General features: G+C 36.6%; 2 protein-coding genes across 5 annotated transcripts; one reads left to right on the plus strand and one right to left on the minus strand.

Annotated features, from left to right (window-relative positions):
• Positions 1–744: 744 nt before the first annotated feature.
• Positions 745–9328, plus strand: cryba1l2 (crystallin, beta A1, like 2; the record flags this gene model as incomplete). The annotated part of the gene is made up of 6 exons (XM_081360260.1): positions 745–810; positions 3420–3496; positions 3830–3948; positions 4706–4847; positions 5461–5603; positions 9181–9328. The coding sequence occupies exons 2-6, from the start codon at positions 3428–3430 to the stop codon at positions 9326–9328; spliced, it is 621 nt and encodes a 206-aa protein (XP_081216386.1). The 5' UTR covers positions 745–810; positions 3420–3427.
• unc93b1 (unc-93 homolog B1, TLR signaling regulator) lies at positions 7911–22576 on the minus strand. 4 transcript variants are annotated; one of them, XM_081360242.1, is made up of 13 exons: positions 22371–22576; positions 21888–22092; positions 20365–20506; positions 19802–19955; positions 19338–19499; positions 18183–18312; positions 17842–17935; positions 15857–15981; positions 13905–14087; positions 12720–12993; positions 12456–12574; positions 12161–12283; positions 7911–11489 (listed from the first exon to the last, which is right to left on the minus strand). In XM_081360242.1, the coding sequence occupies exons 2-13, from the start codon at positions 22005–22007 to the stop codon at positions 11238–11240; spliced, it is 1878 nt and encodes a 625-aa protein (XP_081216368.1). In that variant the 5' UTR covers positions 22008–22092; positions 22371–22576; the 3' UTR covers positions 7911–11237. The 4 variants fall into 4 exon arrangements, with proteins under 4 accessions (XP_081216368.1, XP_081216370.1, XP_081216369.1 ...); XM_081360244.1 differs by having other exon boundaries at positions 22358–22576; XM_081360243.1 differs by having other exon boundaries at positions 21888–22026; positions 22371–22573.
• Positions 22577–23261: the final 685 nt, after the last annotated feature.

The following is a 23261-nucleotide window of genomic DNA, read 5'->3' on the forward strand; positions in this document are numbered from 1 at the left end:
TTGACTGATATAATTCTTGCCTTTTCTACAAAATATTTGCGTAAGATATTAAATTAGCATGGTCCCAGATTTTCACAAGGCTTTATACATAAATTACCCCAGTAAGTAATTAACAGTAATTTAAAACGCACATTCAGTGTTTAATAAATATATAAAACTCATCATTTGGTGCTGCCTTTTTTTTTATAAACTACTTTTTAATTAAATTTCACCTCATCTATTTCTCTCTCTCACACTCTTTTCATATTCACAACATAGACACAGCTTTTTTTCTTTTCTATATAAATTTTTCTGTTATGACTAAAAGGTTACAGTTCACCCTGACAATGTATAAAGTGCTATGCTCAAAAAAGGATTATATTAATTGCTTTCAACCGGTGACTAATGTGTCAAAGCTGTTCGAGATATTCTTACATAAGCTGGAGTTTCTTTGCTGTAGACTTCAACCAAATGAAATGTGGGAATGCCTTTCTCTTAAGTTTGTTTTTGCTCACAGACCCCAGTCTCTTACCTGTGTGTTAGTCAGTAGCCGCTGTCTGTCTCAATCAGTGTGTCAGTGTGTGTATTGAAAGCGAACATGTGTCCCTTTTATAGGCTGGCGCCTAGCATGGGGGGATTAGGCCCACAGAAACAAACTCGCTGAGCTCACCAACCCACACACAGAAAAGAATCACCCCATCATCAAACAGAGAGAGAGAGAGAGAGAGAGAGAGAGAGAGAGAGAGAGAGAGAGAGAGAGAGAGAGAGAGAGAGAGAGAGACAGACAGACAGAAAGAAGAAAGAGGAGTATACTTCTTTCTCAAACTCAAGGTGAGCTTCCACAAACTTTATAAGGTGACTACAAAATTAAGCTGTTGGACACCTTCACAGGACAAATTTCAGACTGTGAAATGACGTACATAAAACCTGATGAAAGTAAACCAAAGGAAAAATCACATTTGATGGTGATGAACACCACAGCCAAACTCTCACATACCAAATTGAAGGCTTAGATTGGCATATATTCCACTCTTTTACGTTGGATAATGCTATGATATTTTTCATAAAAGACTAATTCAATTGGTGCCAGAGGTTCATTATGGTTTTGTCTCATTTGCAAACTGCATTAGCCTTCAGCCACAGTGCACTTACAGTATGTTGTGTTAAAACTGAACAAAATTGCATTTGTCTCTGTAATGGAACACCAGAGCCAAACCTTCTGGCACCAAATTGAAGACTTGGCGAATTTCCAAAGATACACTGAATTTACTGAATTTATTTTTCATATCTTCAGATATTTTTGATGCCAATTAAAGTTTTTGTCTCAAGTACGTTAACCTGCTTATGCAGTCCATATGATGTGTTAAAGCTCTGGCAACCGTGCTGCAAACTGTGATTTAAAAAAAACAAAAACATTTTTATGTAATATGCCAGCAAAACTGCACCAATTAAAATGGAAGTTTCATGGTTGAGTGATACTGTTACCCTTATAATTGCAGTTTAAAAGCATGTTGCAAAAATCCTATGTGGAATACATACTTTTATACATAGCCACAAAATGTCAATAACATCCTCTCCAAGATGATAACTTGCTGAATTATGCAACAGTGTGAGGTCCATAATTCCTGCTGTTTCACTTACTATGTTTTTTTAATAGAAACTATGCATTATAAACTGCATATATTCAGTAAATAGTAAGCTAATATTTCTGAACCACATATCACCTTAACACTTCTGTGTGTCATATAAGGTGTGGACAGTCATGCGCAGGCATGATGTGACACTTGTTGCCGACAATCTCACAGTCTGGATAAAGACATTCCGACTAGTAAACTTGATTATAAAGGGAAAAGATCTGTCTGAATTACAGAAACTTCCTATCTTAATTTTTACTTGAGATTTGAAAAAGTTCAATTTCTTAAGTGAAATTACTACTAAATAACCTACTATTATGACTAAACACATTGAATAGGATTCTATGTATGTCTTATACAGAACATAGAAAAAGAAAAGAAAAACAATTCCAAAACTTAATAAAAAACTTAACCTGCATAAATCAGTATTTTGGGTATGACTATTCCCAAATATAGTAACATCTGTTAAATTATGAATTTGTCAAAACTGAGGTTTCTGAAGATTAAGCTGTCGTGACTTTAAGACAGAAGCCAAACAGATATGTTTCTGGGAGGTTTGAAAGAGAGGACATCCACTCATGCAGTCGGTGAAATCCCTGTATTCTCCACCTATAGGCCGCTCATTGTGTACCATACGATGCACAGTGCTGACCGATAGGAATACAGCCGCTTGAGCTCCATTGTGCGGTTCAATGTGTCTGCATTCACACGCACCACGGGCGCGCGCGCGCTCACTCACTCACGGCTTCATCAAATCCAATGCGCTGACGGCGCGAAATGCCCCACTACTGTGGACTCACAATAAAGAGATGATCTCATAAACACACCCAAACACACACACACACACACACCCCACACACACACTCCCTTACTGGTCCTTCCACCAGTTTCAGAGTCGCGTCGACGTGCACCCAGCTGTGATGGTCGCTATAAAATAGAAGCGCCAAATAATCATAAAACTCCTCGCCAAACGGGACTGACGAGCATCACTGTAAAGTAGGACAGGTGGAGATTCAGGTAAGATAAAGCTAGAGTAATAGATTTAATCCGTGTTTTATGTAAATTAAGAAGAAAAATAGCTATTAAACTAATAGCTTTTAGAACTATTTAAGTGCCAAGTCAAACTTGGTCAGCTTGAATGTTGTGTTTGGGATATTGCCTAAATAGCTTATATTACCAACATCAAACGAGTTGTCATTTGAAGTTCTTATATAGGCCTATAAGTACAATGCAGAAAACAATAATCCAAGCAAAGAATGCTGGAACATACTGTTCTTTTGCAATATGCAATATATTATTTAAGTAACAGGCTTTAATTACTCTGCAATCAAAGTAATTTTTTCTATGGACAAGTTCACTAAAATATTGTGCTATTATGTAACATGTCTTCTCTCTCTCACAGAACTCAAATTTGTGTTTCTCACTGATTATTCTTCTAAACGATTACCTGGCTTTTCTTTCCTGGGAACTGCTGAGCATATAGCAATATATTGCCAAATGTTCACTGCAAAAAGTTTGCACAAAAGTGATACAAGAGAGATGAAATCCTTATCAGAATCAAGTATTCTGGAGAGCTGTGTAAAAGAAATTGATCAATGTAAAATTATACATAAATATTACTGTATAAACAATTGTAAATACTTGGAATAAATAGGGATCCATTAGCAGTCCTTATATGAATTGTCTAAAATGCCCAAATGCATGTCATTCATACAATATGTCAGTATGTAACAACTGTGCATGTCCCAAAGTTTGTTTTATAGTAAAATACATTTGAAGAAGTTTTCAGCCTTCCCTTTTGTGCAGGAAAGAAGATGAACAAAGTAACCAAGATCCAAACAAACCCCTCAACGTCTGGGATAGACATGGCTCCTTGCTTTAAGGTAAAAATCTTTCCACGCTTTCTAAGAAGCACAAAGAAAGAATGAGTAACAAACTATTGATTCTTTGTCTGAGAGTGAGAAACAAGGCTCCAAACCATCAATGATTCGACAAAGGCGGCTTCTGCTTAGGTATTGATTTTGAGACTGCATAGATGAATGCTTTGTGAATGGTTGCTACCACTTCTTCTTGTCCAAGATGTGCAGAATTCTGTATTATTCAACAGAGAGAGAACAGAATGAAAGGAGTGGAGGCCTGTGGTTTTGTGCATAGGAGAGAGAGTTTTTCCAAATTAGATAATGGAACTGTGGCATGTGCATGTGTGTGTTTGTCAGGTGACCGTGTTCGAGCAGGAGCATTTCCAAGGCAAGTGTCAGGAACTCACCTCAGAGTGCCGAAACATCCAGGAGCGTGGGTTTGACAACATCCGCTCTATCCGTGTGGAGAGCGGCGCGTGAGTCGCCCACTCTGTGTTAATGATTGCAAAATCTTGCCAGTTAGTAAAGAAATTACGCTTTTAGATGTGTTTGAAAGCTTTTAAGTGTTTCATCCTGAGATGATTTGTAAAATGTGATGGTGATTTGGGAAATAATAAAATATGAGAATGACTGAGCTGCCGTAACTCAAGATTACTTATGTAGTTTCAGGCTTGTCTTTGACATGCTTCCTTTAGGAGAAGAATTTACTTAACTTAATACAAGTTAAAGGCTAGTTAACAAAGCAAAAAAGACTAGCTTATTATAAGCTAAATACCTTACTACACCGAAATGTATTTTTTAATGAAAACAAAACATCATATATTCCTCCAAACCGATTGTAAGTACTTTATACACTACCGGTCAAAAGTTTGGAATGGTTGTGTATTTGTATATATGGTATTGTATCATTGTTCAATTTTCATTTTCAACATTGACAATAATAATAAATGTTTCTTGAGCAGCAAACCAGCATATTAGACTGATTTCTGAAGGATCATGTGACACTGAAGACAGGAGTAATGATGCTGAAAATTCAACTTTGCATCACAGGAATAAATTACATTTTTTAAAATATATTAAAATACTAAACACTTCTTTTAAATAGTAATAATATTTTACTATATTTTTAATCAAATAAAAGCAGCCTTTGGTGAGCAGAAGAGGCAACATCTAAATTATTCCAAACTTTTGACCAGTAGTGTAAATGTTTCAATTCTCTTTAATTCTGTGCAGCTGGGTGGGATACGAGCACCACGACTTCCAGGGGCAGCAGTTTGTCCTGGAAAAAGGAGAATATCCCCATTGGGATGCCTACAGCGGCAGTCTGGGCTACCATGTGGAAAGGATGATGTCCCTGCGCCCCGTCTGCAGCGCTGTGAGTGTGTGAGCGCATACTGATGCCTTCAACTTTTATTCTCAAACTTTTCTAAGCAATTTGACTGAGTTTTACCTGACTGACAATAAAACGAAAAGAGAAAATCTCATAGGCTCACAATGAAAGACAGAGCTGAGCCATATCCAGGGACTATTTTGACTTTCTTGGATAACCACGTAGCAACAGGCAAAAACACCTTAGCAACTGCAAATCAAAATCAGAACACGTTAGAAACCGTATATAAACTTTGCAGGACAGTGGCCCTCCAGGACTGAGCTTGGTTGGACACCCCTGTTTTAGATGTGCTCGACTTCATTCAAACAAACATGAATGAAGGTGATGGCGCAGTGGATAAGACACAAGCCTTTGGTGTGAGAGACCCGGGTTCGAATCCACTGTGAGACACCAATGTGTCCCTGAGCAAGACACTTAACCCCTAGTTGCTCCAGAGGCGTGCGACCTCTGACATGTATAGCAATTGTAAGTCGCTTTGGATAAAAGCGTCAGCTAAATGAATAAATGTAAATGTAAATGCAAACAGGTGTCTCTCATCAAAACCATCTCTTTAAAGCTTTCCCCCCCATTTCCTTCCAATCTCTCTCTCCATTTGTAGGTCCACCAGAGCAGTCGCATGGTCATCTATGAGAAGGACAACTTCCTGGGCCGCAATGTAGAGCTGTGTGACGATTACCCGTCTCTGCAGGCCATGGGCTGGTGCGACAAGCAAGTGGGCTCCATGCATGTGCAGAGTGGCGCGTGAGTAACGCTCAACAAAACACCATTAGTGCCAAACTACGGTTCTCCTGAACATTTCTCATGCTCAACAGCTGCGCTGACAATACACGTACACGCAACACAGATGAGACCAGCGTCATTAGCTCACATTCCATAGTATCCAGTCCTTGTACTTGTGAAGTGTTATTGATTTTGCTTTCACAAAACAGTCCAGTGCAACATACCGTCAGATAAGAGATCACAGAGATCATGCATCACAGCAATATATTTCCTGTGACCGCCTCATCTGTTATGTAATGATGTTATGTCAACCTTTCAGTGCACATCATCACAGAAACTGATCATTTAACACAGTGATCATTTTCGTTTCGTTTTTACATGGCGAATTTCCAAGCAAAACATTCTTATTTTTACTCATTATATAGGGCTGGGTGAAGAATATTATTGATTTCTCAATTTAATCGATTCTCATTTTGAAGAACCGATATCGATTCTTAAATACCAAGAATCTGTCTTTCAGTCTAAACTGCTTTCAGTTGATGAATGAACCAAACTTTGTAGCGCGCCTCCCATCTAATACATCACAATAAGCTTTGTGCTTTGTTACTTCTGATATGAAACATCTCAGCTTTCAGGTTCTGTCAATTTTATTACATAATTCAAACAATAAATACTTTTTTGCCGCTCTTTCATGTGGCGCGACAGATCATATAGCGTCTTCAGTTCAAGCGAAGCTGCATGTGAAACAATCATCTCTTCGGCTTTACTATTATTACATTTTGAAATAAACATGAATGAACATCAGAAGGAATGTTGAAAGATACAGTCCAAGTAAATCTGTATTTTGTCTAATGTAATCGCTCAATCAGCGTTTGAACCGCGGAGAGACGTCAATAAAACAGCTTGTAAACAATGTCACGTAATGCTACATTTACCTCAGAAAAGCCATTCAATGTCCAAAAACTTGTTATAGTCTGCTAGAAAAAAACAAGTAATAAAAACTCAGTGAGTGTTTTAGCGCAATTTTCTCACCTCATGGGATCACAACACTAAGAGATAAATCTTTTCCTGGATTTTTTTTGTGCGTTCCCGAGATTAGACCTTCCTTAACATAATGCCGAAAACCCGAAGTCTCTAGGTGGTCTGGTTGAGGAGTAGATAGAAGTGCAAGATTGGTGCGCACAGACGCATGGAACAGAAATCATGAGTTAACATGCGCAATTTGTCCGGTGGAAAATTGCGCTAAAAAGAACTTAGAGAGAGTTTTGATAAATATATGCACTATGTTGCATATTCATTGCATTTCGACTTAAAGGGATAGTTCACCCAAAAATGATCCCCTCTCAAGCCATCCTAGGTGTACATGACTTTCTTTTTTCAGCCAAACACAATCAGAGTTATATATAAAAAAATATCCTGGCTCTTCCCAGCTTTATAATGGGAGTGAATAGTAGCCTAACTGAGATTTTGAAGCCCAAAAAAAAGCACATCCATCCATCATAAAAGTAATCCACACGGCTCCAGGGGTTTAATAAAGGCCTTCTGAAGCGAAGCGATGCATTTTTGTAAGAAAAATATCAATATTTATAAACTATTTATAAACTTTATAAACTGTAATCACTGGCTTCCGGTAAGGGCCGTATATAAGTCTAGTTCAGGATGTAGAATGTATTGACGAACGTGGAAGTGCAGAGGGTAGAGCAAACCAAAACACTGATCACAAATTAGAAGTTTAAAACAAGATTTTTTTAAAGAGAAATGTCAGAGGAGCTTGAGTTTGTTGCCCAGCCCTATTTGTTTGAATCGCGAGAGGTGTCTATTCTCACCTAAGCTTGCGCTTAACACGGAAACTAGACTCTCTCGTGAACGCGCGGTCGGACGTTACCGGAAGCCAGTGATAATAGTTTATAAATTATGCCAAGGACTGTACCTGATAGGCCCCAATTAATCTATATCAAAAAATCGAATCGCAAACTTATGAATCGAAATCGAATCGTAAAATTTGTGTCAATGCCCAGCTCTAATATTACAATTCGAATGCACATTAGAATCCAGCTGAATTTGATTCAAGATGCTCTTCTTCTATTAACCCTCAATTGGTCCTTGGGGTCTATATGACCCCAAGCGACTTTTCTTTAATAAAAAAAAATGGTTCCCTTCATCTCAGTGGAATAAAATTTGGTGACTTTTCCTACATTATCTATCTATACACACAGAAAAAAACTGGGCTTGATTCGGTCGTTCTAAAGGTATGTAAAAAAAAAAGTCACAAATCTGTCCCTTGGGGTCAATATGACCCCACATTGAAATGAATGGGAAAATCGAAGAAAAAATGTTTTTTATTTTTCATTTGTCAAAAAAAATATATAAATCCAGAATAAATCTGAAAATTTCAATACCACAATGAAGTCCTGGTACTAGAGCACAAATGAAATGTGGAACAAACATGACCACTTGCACACACACATGTTCGCGCACACAAACACACACACAGGTCTGACTCCAAAAGAAAGCATTTTTATAGAAATTGACAAATAAAATCAATAATTCCAGCATAAATCTGAAAATTCTCACACATAAATGAAGGCCTGGTACTAGAGCACTAATGTAATGTGGAATGAACATTATCACAGACACATATGCGCCCACACAGACACAGACACAAATACACACATAGACAGAGATAGGGTGTGACTGCAATAGAGAGCATTTTTACTGAAATTGTGAAATAAAATCAATAATTTCTGCATAAATCTAAAAAATTTCACACATAAATTAGGGTATGGTATGAGAGCACAAATGCAACGTGGAAAGAACATGACTACACACAGATCAAATACACACAGAGAGACAAACAATAAAGATATTATTGCAAATTTATATAGCATTATTGCAATAATAAGACACTTCAAAAGACCTCAAACAACAACAAAAAAATTCTAAACTTTTTAAAATACATTAAATCAGTATTTTGTCAATGTTTAAATATGTAATTCATAAAAAAGCTATTATAAGAGCATTAAGTCACATCCAGAAAAATGCATGGATCTCTATGGGGCCTCTGCTGGAAGTATATGGTAATTACACTTTGTGGCTAAAACTATATTAGCTACAAAAAAACATCTAACCAGCAGATGGCAGAATTATGCATCTAACACCTAGATCAATATCCAGAAACAACTCATAGTTAAATTTGATCATCATTAATGTGTTTTTTTCATAAAAAAACTATATTTCATATGTATGCTAATGGTGTAGTTGAGGAATTTTGCAGTAAATAGGTAAAAAAGTACTTCATATCCCCCAAAACACAGCATTAATGAATAGAGGAGAAGTAAACAAGAAAAAACATATATTATTTGTATAATTAAAAATGTATATTTTTTGTCCAATTTCTCTATCAATTGTTGGGGTCATATAGACCCCAAAGACCAGATTTGTAAACTGGAAACGAAGACCTTATGAGGGTTAAAACACTTTTTTTACATTCCCTCTCCAAACAGCTTGTCATATTTTATGCAGTCGCTGCATCTCATTTCCTAGCTTCATTTATTTTTTTGACCTCTCCATCTGTCTCACATCCTCTATTTCCCTGCAGCTTTGTGTGTTACGAGTACCCTGGCTATCGAGGACAGCAGTACGTTATGGAGTGTGACAAGCACAGCGGAGACTACCAGCACTGGAAGGACTGGGGCTCCCACTGCCAGACCCCTCAGATCCAGTCCATCCGCAGAATCCAACAATAATGCCTGATGGGAAAAACGGAAGGAAATGGAAAGCGTGCAGAGTGAGGAAGCAGAGGAGTCGTGTCAATCATTCTAGCAGCAGTCACTTTATGAGGTGCAGTGTGGCAAATTGTAAAACCTTTACTGGTTGCACATAGTTTCCACTTGCGGTGCTCTAGTACTACACAAAAAAAACAAATAAATGTTTAATGACACGCATATACAGACACACATCAATGCTCTTTTATGAACTCATATTGGTAAGTGCACAGAAGCACAGTGGAGGACACTGGGGAGTCAAGATCAGTAAATCAAGGCAAGATGTATATCTTTATATGCAAACATGTCATGCCGTGTGACGTTTGAGTGCCATTTGGGGACAGATGGGAGTGTGTGTTAGACCGTTCGGAGGATGGCGGTTGACTAATAAATGCATACTCACCTCAAACTAGCATATTTGGTCTTTTTGTCTGTTTGCGTGTAAACTGATGGCATGTAAGTGGCCACTAACCAACTGTAAATTATTGTAACTCTCCTCAGTACAATAAATAAAAAAACAGGTAAAAAAAATTACAGATTATATTATATAGTCTTATTATAAAATGGATACAATATCGTATCACACTGCAATACTGGTGTTTCAGTATTTTCAATTATTTTATAATATTCCATAAAAAGAATAGAATTATTCCATATATAATCTCTAGTAAATTCTTTAGAAACATAACAAGGCTTATGCTGGGGGCGAATATTACATGCAAATATAAATGCAGATTCAGCTTTACTGGAATCATGTGGAAGTTTCTTTTTTTTAATGATTTATATTTATTTAATAACTGTTTCGAAAAGAAAGAAGGTATGTACATTTGTAACATTTTAAATTCTAATTTAGCCTTGACAAACCAATGAATTCATTTAAAAAAAAAGAAAGAAAAGAAAAACAATCCTCCAGTCCAGATCTGCAGGTTTAATATTACTGATGAATATATGATGAAATTATGACATGATGAAATGTAATTTTCAGTTTGTGTGTCAGCACACATCAATAAAACATTCATATGCGTGGTTTAATATACGAAACACATTTATGTTCAGTCATGCATGAACTCTCCTATCAGGTGCTTTAAAAACAATGCCCGCTAGTACAAAGTTAGCACATTTAGAGAATTATTTTATTTATGTTTAATTAAGCTTTATTAGGTAAACTAAATTTGCTTTAGTTTCATTAGTAAATCACCCGTTTGGGAAAATCATTTCAGCTGTGTGTTAGTTTTCCCCCCCAAAAAATTTAATTTGGTCATCATTTATCACCCTCATGTTGTTCCAAACCAGTATGATTTTTTTTTTTAATCTTCTGCTTAACACAAAATAAGATATTTTGAAGAGTATGAAAAAAAAAGAAGAGAAAATGCTGTGTTCAGCAGAAGACAGAAATTCATACAGGTTTCATCATTATTACAATATTTAAAATTGGTTTTATAACATCATATATGAAAATGAAATGTGACACTTTTTAATGGAGAGCTATTTGGTTCTTCAGTTACAATGCGGAAAACAGCCATGAAGTGGATGAAGAACAAATAAAAAATAGAATGAAATGCACAACTCGAGCGCATCACCTTGACCAAGTTCAAAATAGAGAATATCCCATTTCTATGGCAACAAACCACCTAACCTTACAAGGTACCAGCAGTTTCCTCTTTTCACTTCCCATTTCAATGAAACGCTTGTATCACTTTTATTTATTTTTTTACTGTGGACAACTTTCTGACCTTAATTTTTTCATCGGTGGCCCACACTTTTTCTTTCCAAAGAAAAAAAATCGGATTTAATAAAAAAAAGTCAGTAAACGTTTTCAATACCATTGCTTCTCTTTCAATCTTGCTATTCAGTATTTTACAACTTCCTCTCATCTTTCACCTCTCCTTTTCTAGTCCCTCGTGTGTTGGACATAGTCCTCTCTCTCTCCGGCCTGCTCGTAGGCAGCGTTGTCTTGTCTCCTCCGGCGGTCCCTAACCCCGCTCCTCTCTGGTCCCGGTGAACCCTGGGAATCGCCGTCTGTATTGTTGTCCTCCTCAACCAACATTCTCTCATCCTCTTCTTTCTCATCATCGTCAGCATCACTCAGGTCCGTGTCTGATTCATCCGAGTTTTCTTCCTCGATGTATCGGTAACCTTTGACCTTTGAGGAACGGGATAGTAAATGCAAGACATTAGCAATGAGAGCGATATGGAAGTATAATAATGATAAAAGCTGAAGTTTAACCACCTAGGACAGGACTAAAAGGACAGTTTAGACACTTACAATTTCTAATAAACATTTGTGCTTCAACAAAAGTACAAAAAGTTTTGGTTTTTTTTGGTTTACAAATTGAGTTTACAGCTTCTAACAATAATGTGTACAATATTTTTTTTTCCTTTTAATAAATCTCCCACAGACTCATTAAGGTCACCATGAAATCAAAATGGGCAATTCTTATTGTTTACAGAGTTGCAGTGTTTATTATATATGATTTATCCATGCACATCATTATTTATTTATTTTTATTCATGTGCACCTGTCATCTTTAATCAAAAACTTTAACCTCCCCTTCCCCTCGAAACAGCATCTGTTCTCTTCATTTTGTGTGTGACTAATATCCTCCACATTTGACTGTAAACTTGCATTCTGATCTGACTCCTTTTAGCAACACCCAACTTCATATGAACCAATCAATTCCCAAGGATGAAATCAAGTCCCGCCAAGCATATATTTTTTCATTCCAGAAGCCGTTTCACTCAAATATATATCATGATCGGAAAGACAATACTATCATAACTTCCGTTTCGTGCCGACTTCAATAGCTGAATTACCTTGTGTCGTGGGCGCGGAATCCGTGGCAACCTAAACGGGATTTTCTTCGCCAGGCGACGCTCCATCTGCATGTAGCATAAAGATGCCACTATGAGAGCAAACAACAGGAGTCCAAGCTTGGCCTTGGAAAGGGACCAGAGAAAACGAACAGCTGAATTAATATTTATCTTAAACATTGATTTTTAATTCTGTGTTTATATGTAAACCAAAAATCTCCACATATTAAGGTGGAGTAACATATAACGAATTTGGCCTTTTGCCTTTTGAATTTTGCCTATGAAATAAAAGCCTTACTCGCATAGGCAATGCAGACCAAAGGTAGACGATGAAGATGGCAATGGCCTGCCACCAGTGGTAGATGGTGTAAACAAAGTCTAGTCGCTCCTTGTCTTCATACAGCATCCCCAGCAAAACTACACACAACAATGTTATGTTAAATGTCATCTCATTGATGTGATTGCAATCTAACCTCTCCCAGAATCAGTCTAGATGGCTATTTCCTGTATTTTTGTTCTACTTCCTGTATGATTTGAATGTATAAATGCCATTTGTACTCACTGCTCAGTCCAGTCTTGTTGAAAGCAGTGCCCAGACCCCAGAGGGCAGCGAGCACCAACAGATACGGAAGATAGCTAGGTGTTCTGGGTTGGGGCGACCAGCACATTAGGGTTATGATTAGCACAAAGTGCACGAAAGCTCCCGACAGAAGGATAACCGGCCTGGGAAAGCGCAGCAGCGTCAGGGCCAGGCCCGAACAGATTGAGGAAGACAAACCATACACCATAACCAACAACCACAGCTTCTCCATCCCGACCGAACACACTCCATATGACTGAGAAAGAGAGAGGGATTAAAAAAAAGAGAAAATCTGTTTTAGGTTATGAGTGATTGTGCGCTGTTACTTTAATAGCATAATTAACCTAAATACCAGGCAAATTGGTTTACTTGCTTTTCGTAGTTGATTAAATGGATAGTTCACCCAAAAATGAAAATTCTTTCATTATTTTCACAAATTAAGATCTTTTTTAATGAAACCTGAGAGGTTTCTGTCCATCCGTTGATGGTCCAGATAACCAAAACTTAAAAGATTCAAAAAGGTCATCAAGGCGTCATAAAACAAATCCATATGAATCAAGTGGTTTAATTCAAGTCTTATATGACAAACAGATTTCATTTAGGCTTTTATTTACATCTAAACAATGATCGACAGATACACATGGTAAACGTGGAAGTTGAACCAATGAGGTTTGTTCTGGCATGTGACGCATCACACAAACTTCCATGTTTACCGTATGTGATTTGCTCTATGTGTGTATTTATATGTGAATAAAAGCCTAAATTAAATCTGTTCATCATATAAAGCGATCGTATCTCTTCAAGACTTTGATTAAGTAGCTCTGTTCATTAGGGTTCATTTTATGATGCCTTTATGACCTTTTGGAATATTTTACCTGGACTTTCAATGGAGGGACAGAAACCTCCCAGGGGTTTTTAATAAAATGATCTTGATTTGTGTTTTCAAGATTAACCAAAGTCTTATGGGTTTGGAACAACATGAGTGTGAGGTAAATATGGACAGAATTTTAATTGTTGTGTGAAATAACCCTTTAATGTTGTAGAATGGCAACATAAAAAACTAAAGAAAATATTCAATGCTGAAAGCTGACACCGTGTGACTTTTGGTATTCAGATTTGAACTGTATATTTGAATAACGTACAGATACACAGTCTATTTTCTCTCACCAGTATGAGTCCCTGCACGGCGAACAGCACTTCAAAGCCAGAGTAGATGAAGAACGGACAGAGCAGACGGATTCGGTAGTCACGTAAGTGCTTGAAGGGCAGCTGGAATATGTTCCCCCAGCCGATGCTGCGAAGGTCAATTTCCTCTGTGGGCCGATATGCAGCTCCACACAACACCAGGAACTATTTGGGGAACATTGGAAGCACACTATTAAAAGGGCTCACTCAAAAATGAAACATCTTTAACGTGGAATACTCGTGCAAGTCTTCTGAAACCATATAACTTTGTGTGAGGAACATACCAAAATATATTTTGCTGATATCAAACGAGGGCAAGATTTTTAGTTAACTTAATTCAGGGTTATTATAGTTAACTTAAATTAAAACCATTAACTAAAAAACATTTTTGTTGCTTAAAATAAAATAAACTTCAACTGAAATAAAATTTTGGCAAATTTTGAATTTCAATTATGTCAAAAGTTATAAATTCAAAACCAAACATAATTGATGTCAAACCTGATTTGATGCATCTAGTGCTGCTACAGTGTAGTTGATTTGAAAGCTACAGCTATGTAACTTTGGGCCCTCTAGCGGTTAAAAAGCAAAACGGCATGTTTTTTGTGGAAGAACATTGTTTTGGTTGTGCTTTGGCTCTGTGTGACTGTGCGGGTGAATATGGTTATCCTACTGCTCATACAATATTCAATACTAAAATATATCCAGTTTAGATGGAAAGGATCTCAAGCTGACTAGCTGACTTACCGTAGCTAAACCCATTAATAGACACGGTACTTATTTGAAAATAAATTCCAGCACAGCACTACAACAACCATAATGAAATGACCCTTCACAGTAGATAATGCTTTACAATGAACTCTGTTAGAGAGCTACATATTGGAGTTTACGGTATGTGTTCAGTAAAATAACTTACTCGCCTGTTGAGTGATAAAAGCGCTATTTCCGCGCTATCTCCGAAAAGGCAAACTAATGTTGATTCTGGTTTTATCACGAGCTCTGTCACGTTCTCTTTTTGCCAGCAGACTCGCCTCTGTTCTGTGTTTTTTTAAGACAGATGATTTCCCGGAGGTTGGAGATTTAGCTGCTCCATGTCAACCTTTCTCGCTCGTTGTGACAACTAACCTATGAAGCCGAAGCAACTTTTCTATATTTACGGATGTGACGAGACATACACGAACGAGTGATGCAAGTACACAATTTCGCATGAAAAACATCCCGCTTGGTCTAAAATATAAATACTTATAATCGCACTACAATAGTGAATCAGGGTGATGGTGTATTGAATCATTATTTAAATTTTGTTAATTAAAAAAAAAAAAAAAAAATTACATATAGTGTACCTTTTATTGAACAATGATCAAATTTCAGTTTGTTCACCCCACAAAGATTTGGAATATATTGCACGCGTCATATGTACCACTTTTTGGGCTTTTTTTTGTCAATTTGGAGCTTGATTGTCATTGGCTCGTTCACTTTCACTACATGGAAATTTTTCATAAAGAAAAAAAAATCACTTTTTTTAAGGTGTCCTTGTTACAGTATAATTAAGCAAGTACTGAGTAATATTAATTAACAATAAGTACTTTAGGGTTAGGATTTGGTTGGTGTTAGTTGCTTGTAATTATGCAATTTACAAAAAAAAGTCAAGTGTTACCAGAAAATCTTATGGATTTTTAATAAACTTGAGGCTAAATAAAAGATTTTCATTTCTAAGGGAAGAGATTCCTTTTTTAAAAAATCTATATTTACAAAAAATAAAAGGCCTCAAACTTTGGCTCAATTTGAAATGTCTATGTGAGAGGACTATCAAGGTCAAACTGTTGTTGGCTATAAACTGTATCTCACTGATTTAGTCCTAATTTTGGGGGGTATTTAAGATCATGCACAGAATAGAGACGTCATAATGGTGATAATAATGAAAATGATAGTCTTACAATAAGCATGGCAAGGAAGGCTGCTCCCATGAGCACACTCTCCACCTCGATGAGCAGCAGAGAGCGAGGCAAACTGCGCAGAACTGTCTTATTGAAATTCTCTATCACGCCTTTCCCACCAGCTCCTGAGAGAGAGAGAGAGAGAGAGGATGAGAAAAGAGAAAATAATGTATCTAACAAGACTGCAAATGTGTTAAACTAAAATTTGGTCTGGATGCATGAAGTTTAATAGACTTCAGGCTGCATCTTTCAGGTTTTTCGCTATACAATATGGCAAGTGGGGGACTGCTGGTGATTTGGTGTGATTGGCTATTTTGCTATTTCAAATACTGGTTTAAAAACAGCCTTATCGTCATCTCTGCTGAGAGCCAGCAAGAGCCAGACACAGCATAACATTGAAGAGCAGATGTGCTGACGCCCTGGTTTGCAGCAAGTCAGAAGTGTGAAGTTTATAATTGCCAAATGACTGATTTTTTTCCCATCAGATCCAACTGACTGTAAATATTCTTGACACATTTTATTTTATTTTGCGAGATATGTTCTCATTATCAACACATGGAACTAACACCTATTCAAGATGGTTTTGATAAGATTTTTTAATTGTTTTCTTTGGTGTTAAAGGGATAGTTCACCCAAAAATTAAAATTCTGTCAGTAATTACTCACCCTCATGTTGTTCCAACCCCGTAAGACATTCGTTCATCTTCGGAACACAAATTAAGATATTTTTGATTAAATCTGAGAGTTGTCTAACTCCTCCATAGGCTTCTAAGGGACTGAAACTTGCTGGCCCAGAAAATGTATTAAAGACATCGTTAATATAGTCCAAGTGACTCCAGTGGCTCGATCTTAAGTTTATAAAGCGACGAGAATACTTTTTGTGCGCAAAAACAAACAAAAATAACGACTTTATTCCACTTTTCATTCCCTTCTCTCTGGGCCTCGGGTCTTTTCACGTAGTGTTTAAGCGTAGCGCGTCTAGCGTTTCAACATGAGGGTGAGTAATTACTGACAGAATTTTCATTTTTGGGTGAACTATCCCTTTAATTGGACTTGACTGAAGTGAATTTCAGGAATGTAAATAATGGGCAGTTCTCACACTTTTAGGCCATATTTAACATAATATATTAATTTAACTGATGAACAATGCTGATTTTTTATCATTGTTTCCAAAAAAAATATTAAGAAGCACCATATCAGCATAATAAAATGATTTCTGAAGGATCATGTAACACTGAATACTGAAGTAATAATGCTGAAAATTCAGCTTTGCCATCACAGGAATACATTTATTCAAATAAAAAAAACAGATCTTTAAAATTGTAACAATATTTCACAATATTACTGTTTTTTGATCAAATAAATGCAGCCTTGGTGAGCATAAAAGGCTTCTCTAAAAACCCTTACATAATCACACTGACAAACTTTTGAATGAAAGTGTATAAACAAACAGCATTTGGTATGATAATTTATGTAATTCATACATTTATAAGAATGGCTTATGGGTCATTTCTTTTTGGGGCCATCGCACATGGAGATTGCTCTTTTTCTGTCACTGAGTTACTCATTTTCAAGTCTTGTAGAGCTAGTGTTCAAACAACAGCTGTTGAGGTGAGATATTGTTTTTCCACAGTGTCAAAGTTTTTCTTGTTTTTAAGTTTTGTTGCTCCCTTATAAATATATCTATCTATCTATACCTTATGCTTGGTGTGGTAGTGTCATCGATTTTTTTTTTATAGTTAGAACTTCCAGAATTATCCAACAAAAGAACACTTTTTTAAAAGTCTCAAAGTTTTGAAAATCTTGAGTACTTTATAAAGTTATTTTTTAGCTGTTCTACATGACTGATTCTACATGAATCAAGCATGTCAAAACTCCACAAAAGCACACGAGAACTAATACAATGCAAATGTCATACTGAGCACCTAAAATGTCAGCGTGTAAAGCTAAAAAGAGGACACCATTGAGAGAGAGAGAGAGTTTTACCACACTGTGTGACTTTGAAGAGAGTGTGATTGTAATCATTCAGATAGTTATTGAGGAACAGCACCATGGGGAACTCGGCGAACACGAAACTCAGCTGCAGGGAGAGAAGAGAGACAGAGAGTGAACTCTATAAATAACTGCATGTTAATGCACAAACCCACATATGCAGCCGGCATCTGACACATACACACACACACACACACGCACGCAGCTGTGAATACACACAAATACTTTAGTTATGATGGCAAAGGGGAGAACACAACTAATCGCAGGCTAACTATTACTGCTTACAGCCTTTCACACATTTTAAGAGTGCCTTGAAACTGCTTATCTTAACTCACATGGAAAACAATGTAGAAGACGGACTGGAAAATGATGATGTAAGGATGGAAGGCTCCTTTGGGGGGCTTCTTCTGCTCCTGGACATGTTCGTCCTTATAGTTCACATACTCATAGTACTGCTGGGCCATTCTGAGAAGCACACAGGTGGGAAGTTAGATACAAATAGATGTATGACTGAGTAGTGAGCTTTTGCTTAGACAATGTGAGGAGCTGAGAACTGCTAGCTAAATTAATCAGAAAAATAATGACCAATCAGGTTTCCTAAATACTTCCAGTCTACCAATGCACAGATTTGATTGGTTGAGTTAGAAATCAACCAACAAATGGCTTACAGTAACTGCTAAAACTAGGATCATTGTTTGTTTTGAAAATATTACACACAGCTAAGGATTCGCCAGTTTTATAATTCTGCCCGATACCAATAAACAAATACCAGTAATTATTTTCATGTTATGGTCAGTGTCCGCAACTTGAAGAGATACATTTTAAAAATCTCTTATATTTGCCAATAATCCATATGGTAACAATAAATCATGCATCACAGCTGCACCTTTAGTTTTGCTTTATTTTGCAATATTATGCTAAATGAATTAGTGCAATATTAAGTAGTAAAATAAAGTACTGCAAATGCCTAAAAACATGTTTAAAATGATTGACACATACAGTACTGTTCAAAATGTTGGGGTTGTTAAGATTGTTTCATGTTTTTGAAAGAAGTCTTAGATCAAAAATATGATAAAAATGGTAATATTGCAAAATATTATTACAATTAAAAACTCTTTTCTATTTTAATATATTTAAAAATATAATTAATTTTCAGCATCATTACTCCAATCTTCAGTGTCACAAGATCCTTCAGAAATCAGTCTAATATGCTGATTTGGAGCTTACGAAACATGTCTTAATATTATTATCAATGTTAACATTGTTCTGTTTAATACAGAATTTTCTTTCAGGATTCTTTGATTAATAAAAAGTTCAAAACAACAGCATTTATTTGAAATAGAAATCTTTTGTCACATTATAAATCTTTTTTTTACTGTCACTTTTGATCAATTTAAAGCATCCTTGCTGAATAAAAGTGTTCATTTCTTCCAAAATTAAAATCTTTTGAGCGCTGGTGTGATCTACGCACCGCTTTTGAACACCCTCACCTGGTAATGTAGTTTCCCAAGGATGCCCACAGCGGGACAATGACAACACCAATGGCCACAGCTGATGGTACAAGAGTGTAGTATCGCTCCCAGTAATTGGTTGAAACAAAAAGAGCATAGATCCCTGAAGCTAGGAACATCATCCATTTAGTCCCCAGAAATCTGAGGAAGAAATTGAGAAATAAACTTCAATTAAAAGTGAAAGAGTGGCCGTGCTGGACTGCAATTATCAAAAGTCATTTTTAGTTTACACCATGGGTGTGAGAAGACCTTTGGTGCCAAAACTGCTCAAGCATTAAGTGGACAGTAGATGAAGAAGTGCTGCTAATCACAGTGTTGGTGGGTGACAAACAAACATCCAAAGAACCAAACTAAATGAGAAAAGCGGAATAATCTAGTTTGCATGAGCGTTACGAACAAAACAGAAATGCAAGGAAATACACTAACAACAGTCAGTATGCTACCTAATGAGCACCGGTGTGTAGAGCAAGCCGACGATAGGCGTGACGTTGATGCCCATCAGCATTTTGTTGTCGATATCCTCCAGCCCTAAGGTGCCATACTTGACCTCTCGGTACGTCTCGTCGTAGTGCAGAATTAACTGCATCTGTAACAGACCTACAGAGAAACAATTTGTGAAGAAATAGGCACAACACTCCCAAATCCTTCTTTTACTTATGGCACGTGACGAGATTTGTCAGCTGTTCCTCTATGTCACAGTCTCAGACCAAATGAGACATCTTTGAGCGTGTTTATGCCAATAAACTTGCTAAAAAAGACCAGATGAGTGAAGAGTCACTCAATTATGCCATCCACAAAGCATGTCATATTCACTGGCACTGCATGGAAGCAGACAGTGCATAATAAAATCCCACTGAGACAACAGTGTGACATAAGTAGAGTCCTACTCAATGTCGTATTTACAGTAGAATCTTTTTATAAAACCGCGCACGCAGACTTTGAAGAGTATGAGGTTATCGCTGGACTGAATCATACAGCCTGTGGTGTGTGATGCGCAATGGCTGACCCATGTAAACACTGTAGATGATCATTCCTCCGCAACTGGCCCCCACCACGTTCTTCACTACACCCAGCCTCTTTCGTCTGTAGTACTTGCGCTCCTCCTCCTCCTCGTCGTAGTCAGGATGTGGGCCGAGAAACTCCTCCACCTGTTAGTAGAGGAAAGGGCCAAAAGTCAGAGACCACAGTGAAAATTCTTCTTTTCATTTAGACTTGGAAATGAGTGTCAGGGTTTCGTAAAAGTTACACAAATAAAGAAGTTTTGATGGAAAGTGAAGATGGAATATTGGAGATTCTGCAGTATTTAGCACATTTATGACATTGATCATTTTTTTATTCAACTTTTCACTCAAGTTGTTTTTGATAATGTAATAGTACTGGTCAAATGTTTGGGCTCAGTAAGATTTTTTAAAAGAAATTAAAACTTAAGGATGCATTAAATTGATCAAAAGTGTCATTTATAAATGTAACAATATATTATATTACAATATATTATACAAATATATATATATATATATATATATATATATGTGACCCTGGATCACAAAACCAGTCACATGTCGCACGGGTATATTTGTGGCAATAATCGATTTTTCTTTTATGCCAAAAATCATTAGGATATGAAGTAAAGATCATGTTCCATGAAGATATTTTGTAAATTTCCTACCGTAAATATATAAAACATTTATTTTTGTGAGTGAATGCAGCACAATCGCCAACAGAAATGTAGAACTTTAAAGGAGATTTTCTCAATGTTTCGATTTTTTTGCACCCTCAGATTTCAGATTTTCAAATAGTTGACATATTGTCATATCCTTACAAACCATACATCAATGGAAAGCTTATTTATCCAGCTTTCAGATAACGTATACATCTTATTTTCAAAAAATTGACCCATGTGACTGGTTTTGTGGTCCAGGGTCACATGGGTCAATACTCCACAAAACGGGAGTAATGATGCTGAAAATTCAGCTTTGCCATCACAGGAATAAATGACATTCTAATATATATATATATATATATATATATATATATATATATATATATATATATATATATATATATATATATATATATAAACTTGACCAGTAGTGTAAATGTTTTAATTCTGTTTGATTCAGTCATTTGTAAAGAAAAACACTTTAATACACATACAAGATTAATTGTTAGTATCTTAGACTTTTGAACCGGTATATTTGATTCCTATTTGAGGCCTATTTAAAGAAAAGATAAAACAAGGAGGCTGCAAGAAGACTTAAAATTATATTAAAATAAACTAATTCAATTCAAAGACGTAGAGCGTGTAAAATAACATCATATTTCATATTCTATTACCCTCTAAACAACTGTTGCTTTGATTGAAGAACACAGTTCTAGAAACTTCTAGAATCATTAAATTACCAGAGGTTAATTATCTAATCTGTTGATTTTTTTCTGCTAACAAAAAGTTTCAAGCCGTCTTGTCGTCATTACATCAAAAGTACCAGAAGAAATATCATGCTACATGCCGTGTAAAGGAGCTCAAGCTACCTGTCCCTGTATGTTTCCTTCAGGACCGGGCAGCTGCACGTGATCATCTCCACCAGCAGGGGGCGCGCCGTTGACTTCAGCCTCGCTGTACACGTTATCTTCAGTGATCACTGCTGCCATCTTGCGGCCGCACTGCTCTCTAACCCAAAGAGAGATGCAGAACAGGTAGATCCCTGATAATGACGATTTAAAAAATACAACAAACCTAAGTGAAGCAAAGAAGAGAGAGAACAATATGAAAATGTTGCGATTGTATGGCTGTAATGTTATATAAAGTAATGCATTGCATACATTTATTCTAGGAGTTAATAAAAAACAAAAACAAGGTTTGGGGTCGGAAAATATACAACAAGTGTACAAAACCAATTCATTCGATGTCAACACCGCTACATTTTAAAACATTTATAGGTAATGTTGTATATGCAATGAAGCTTGACGATGTCGTAGGGCGAAGCAAACATTAACTAAGCAAATATAACTCACCAAACTGGCAACGATGAACTTCGCTACAACGACAAACTCTGCAAAAGTCTTTTAAATGATTAAAACTCAACGTTAAGAAACTTATATCGAGGCTCTAATAAAACTTTCCCCTTTGAAACAGCTGCGTGCGGGTTTTATTAAGAAAACAGAGAAGGAAATGAAAGTCTTCTCCCTAGTTCCCCATTTTCTTAAAGGGATAGTGCTTCGATATGTCGGCTATGCTCACAGCATTACACATTACACAAATTGGAAGACCGCCTGCTTGTATTCTCTTGCACAATATTTGTGAAAGGAAATTAATGAGGAAAAGCTAACATTTCTATCAACATACCAAACTAATTTACATATGCAGTCTCATTTTTAATATACAATGAGAAAGCTCGATATAAAAGTGCCTTTCGAAGTAGGACCATAACTTAAAAAACAATCTCGCCAGAAGTAGTTAGTCATCTGGGTACGTTTTGACTCTTTTATGAGTACTGTGAATTCGGAAATACTTCTTTTAACATGTTTTTTGAGTACTACAGTCATATGAAAAAGAAAGTACACCCTTTTGAATTCTATGGTTTTACGTATCAGGACATAATAAAAAATCATCTGGTCCTTGGCGGGCCCTAAAATTAGGTAAATACAACCTCAGATGAACAACAACACATGACATATTACACCAAATTTCATAACTTTCCCGCAAGCGGTTCTACAGGCTGCCATAGACTTCCAGAGCGGAAGAAGAAGAAGAAGAAAGAATAAGAAGAAGAATGGCAACGGATACAATAGGCGCCTCCGCACCTTCAGTACTTGGCCCCTAATTAAGAGGGTAAGTAGTAGTCAGTCAGTTGCTGGTCTGGAGCATTCAGGTCAGGTGTGTGTTAACCCAATGCCAAGGAGGAA

Source organism: Scardinius erythrophthalmus (assembly GCF_964197995.2).
Source record: "Scardinius erythrophthalmus genome assembly, chromosome: 3".
Lineage (NCBI taxonomy): Eukaryota > Metazoa > Chordata > Actinopteri > Cypriniformes > Leuciscidae > Scardinius > Scardinius erythrophthalmus.

What these genes read in the sequence shown, in the direction of transcription:
- unc93b1 (XM_081360242.1), bottom strand. Translation starts at nt 22,007, where the DNA reads ATGGCAGCAGTGATCACTGAAGATAACGTGTACAGCGAGGCTGAAGTC. An exon ending in TACACACCGGTGCTCATTAG is followed by an intron (nt 19,500 to 19,801) that starts GTAGCATACTGA and finishes TTTCTTCCTCAG; the next exon opens with ATTTCTGGGGACTAAATGGA. An exon ending in TCTTCTACATTGTTTTCCAT is followed by an intron (nt 17,936 to 18,182) that starts GTGAGTTAAGAT and finishes CTCTCCCTGCAG; the next exon opens with CTGAGTTTCGTGTTCGCCGA.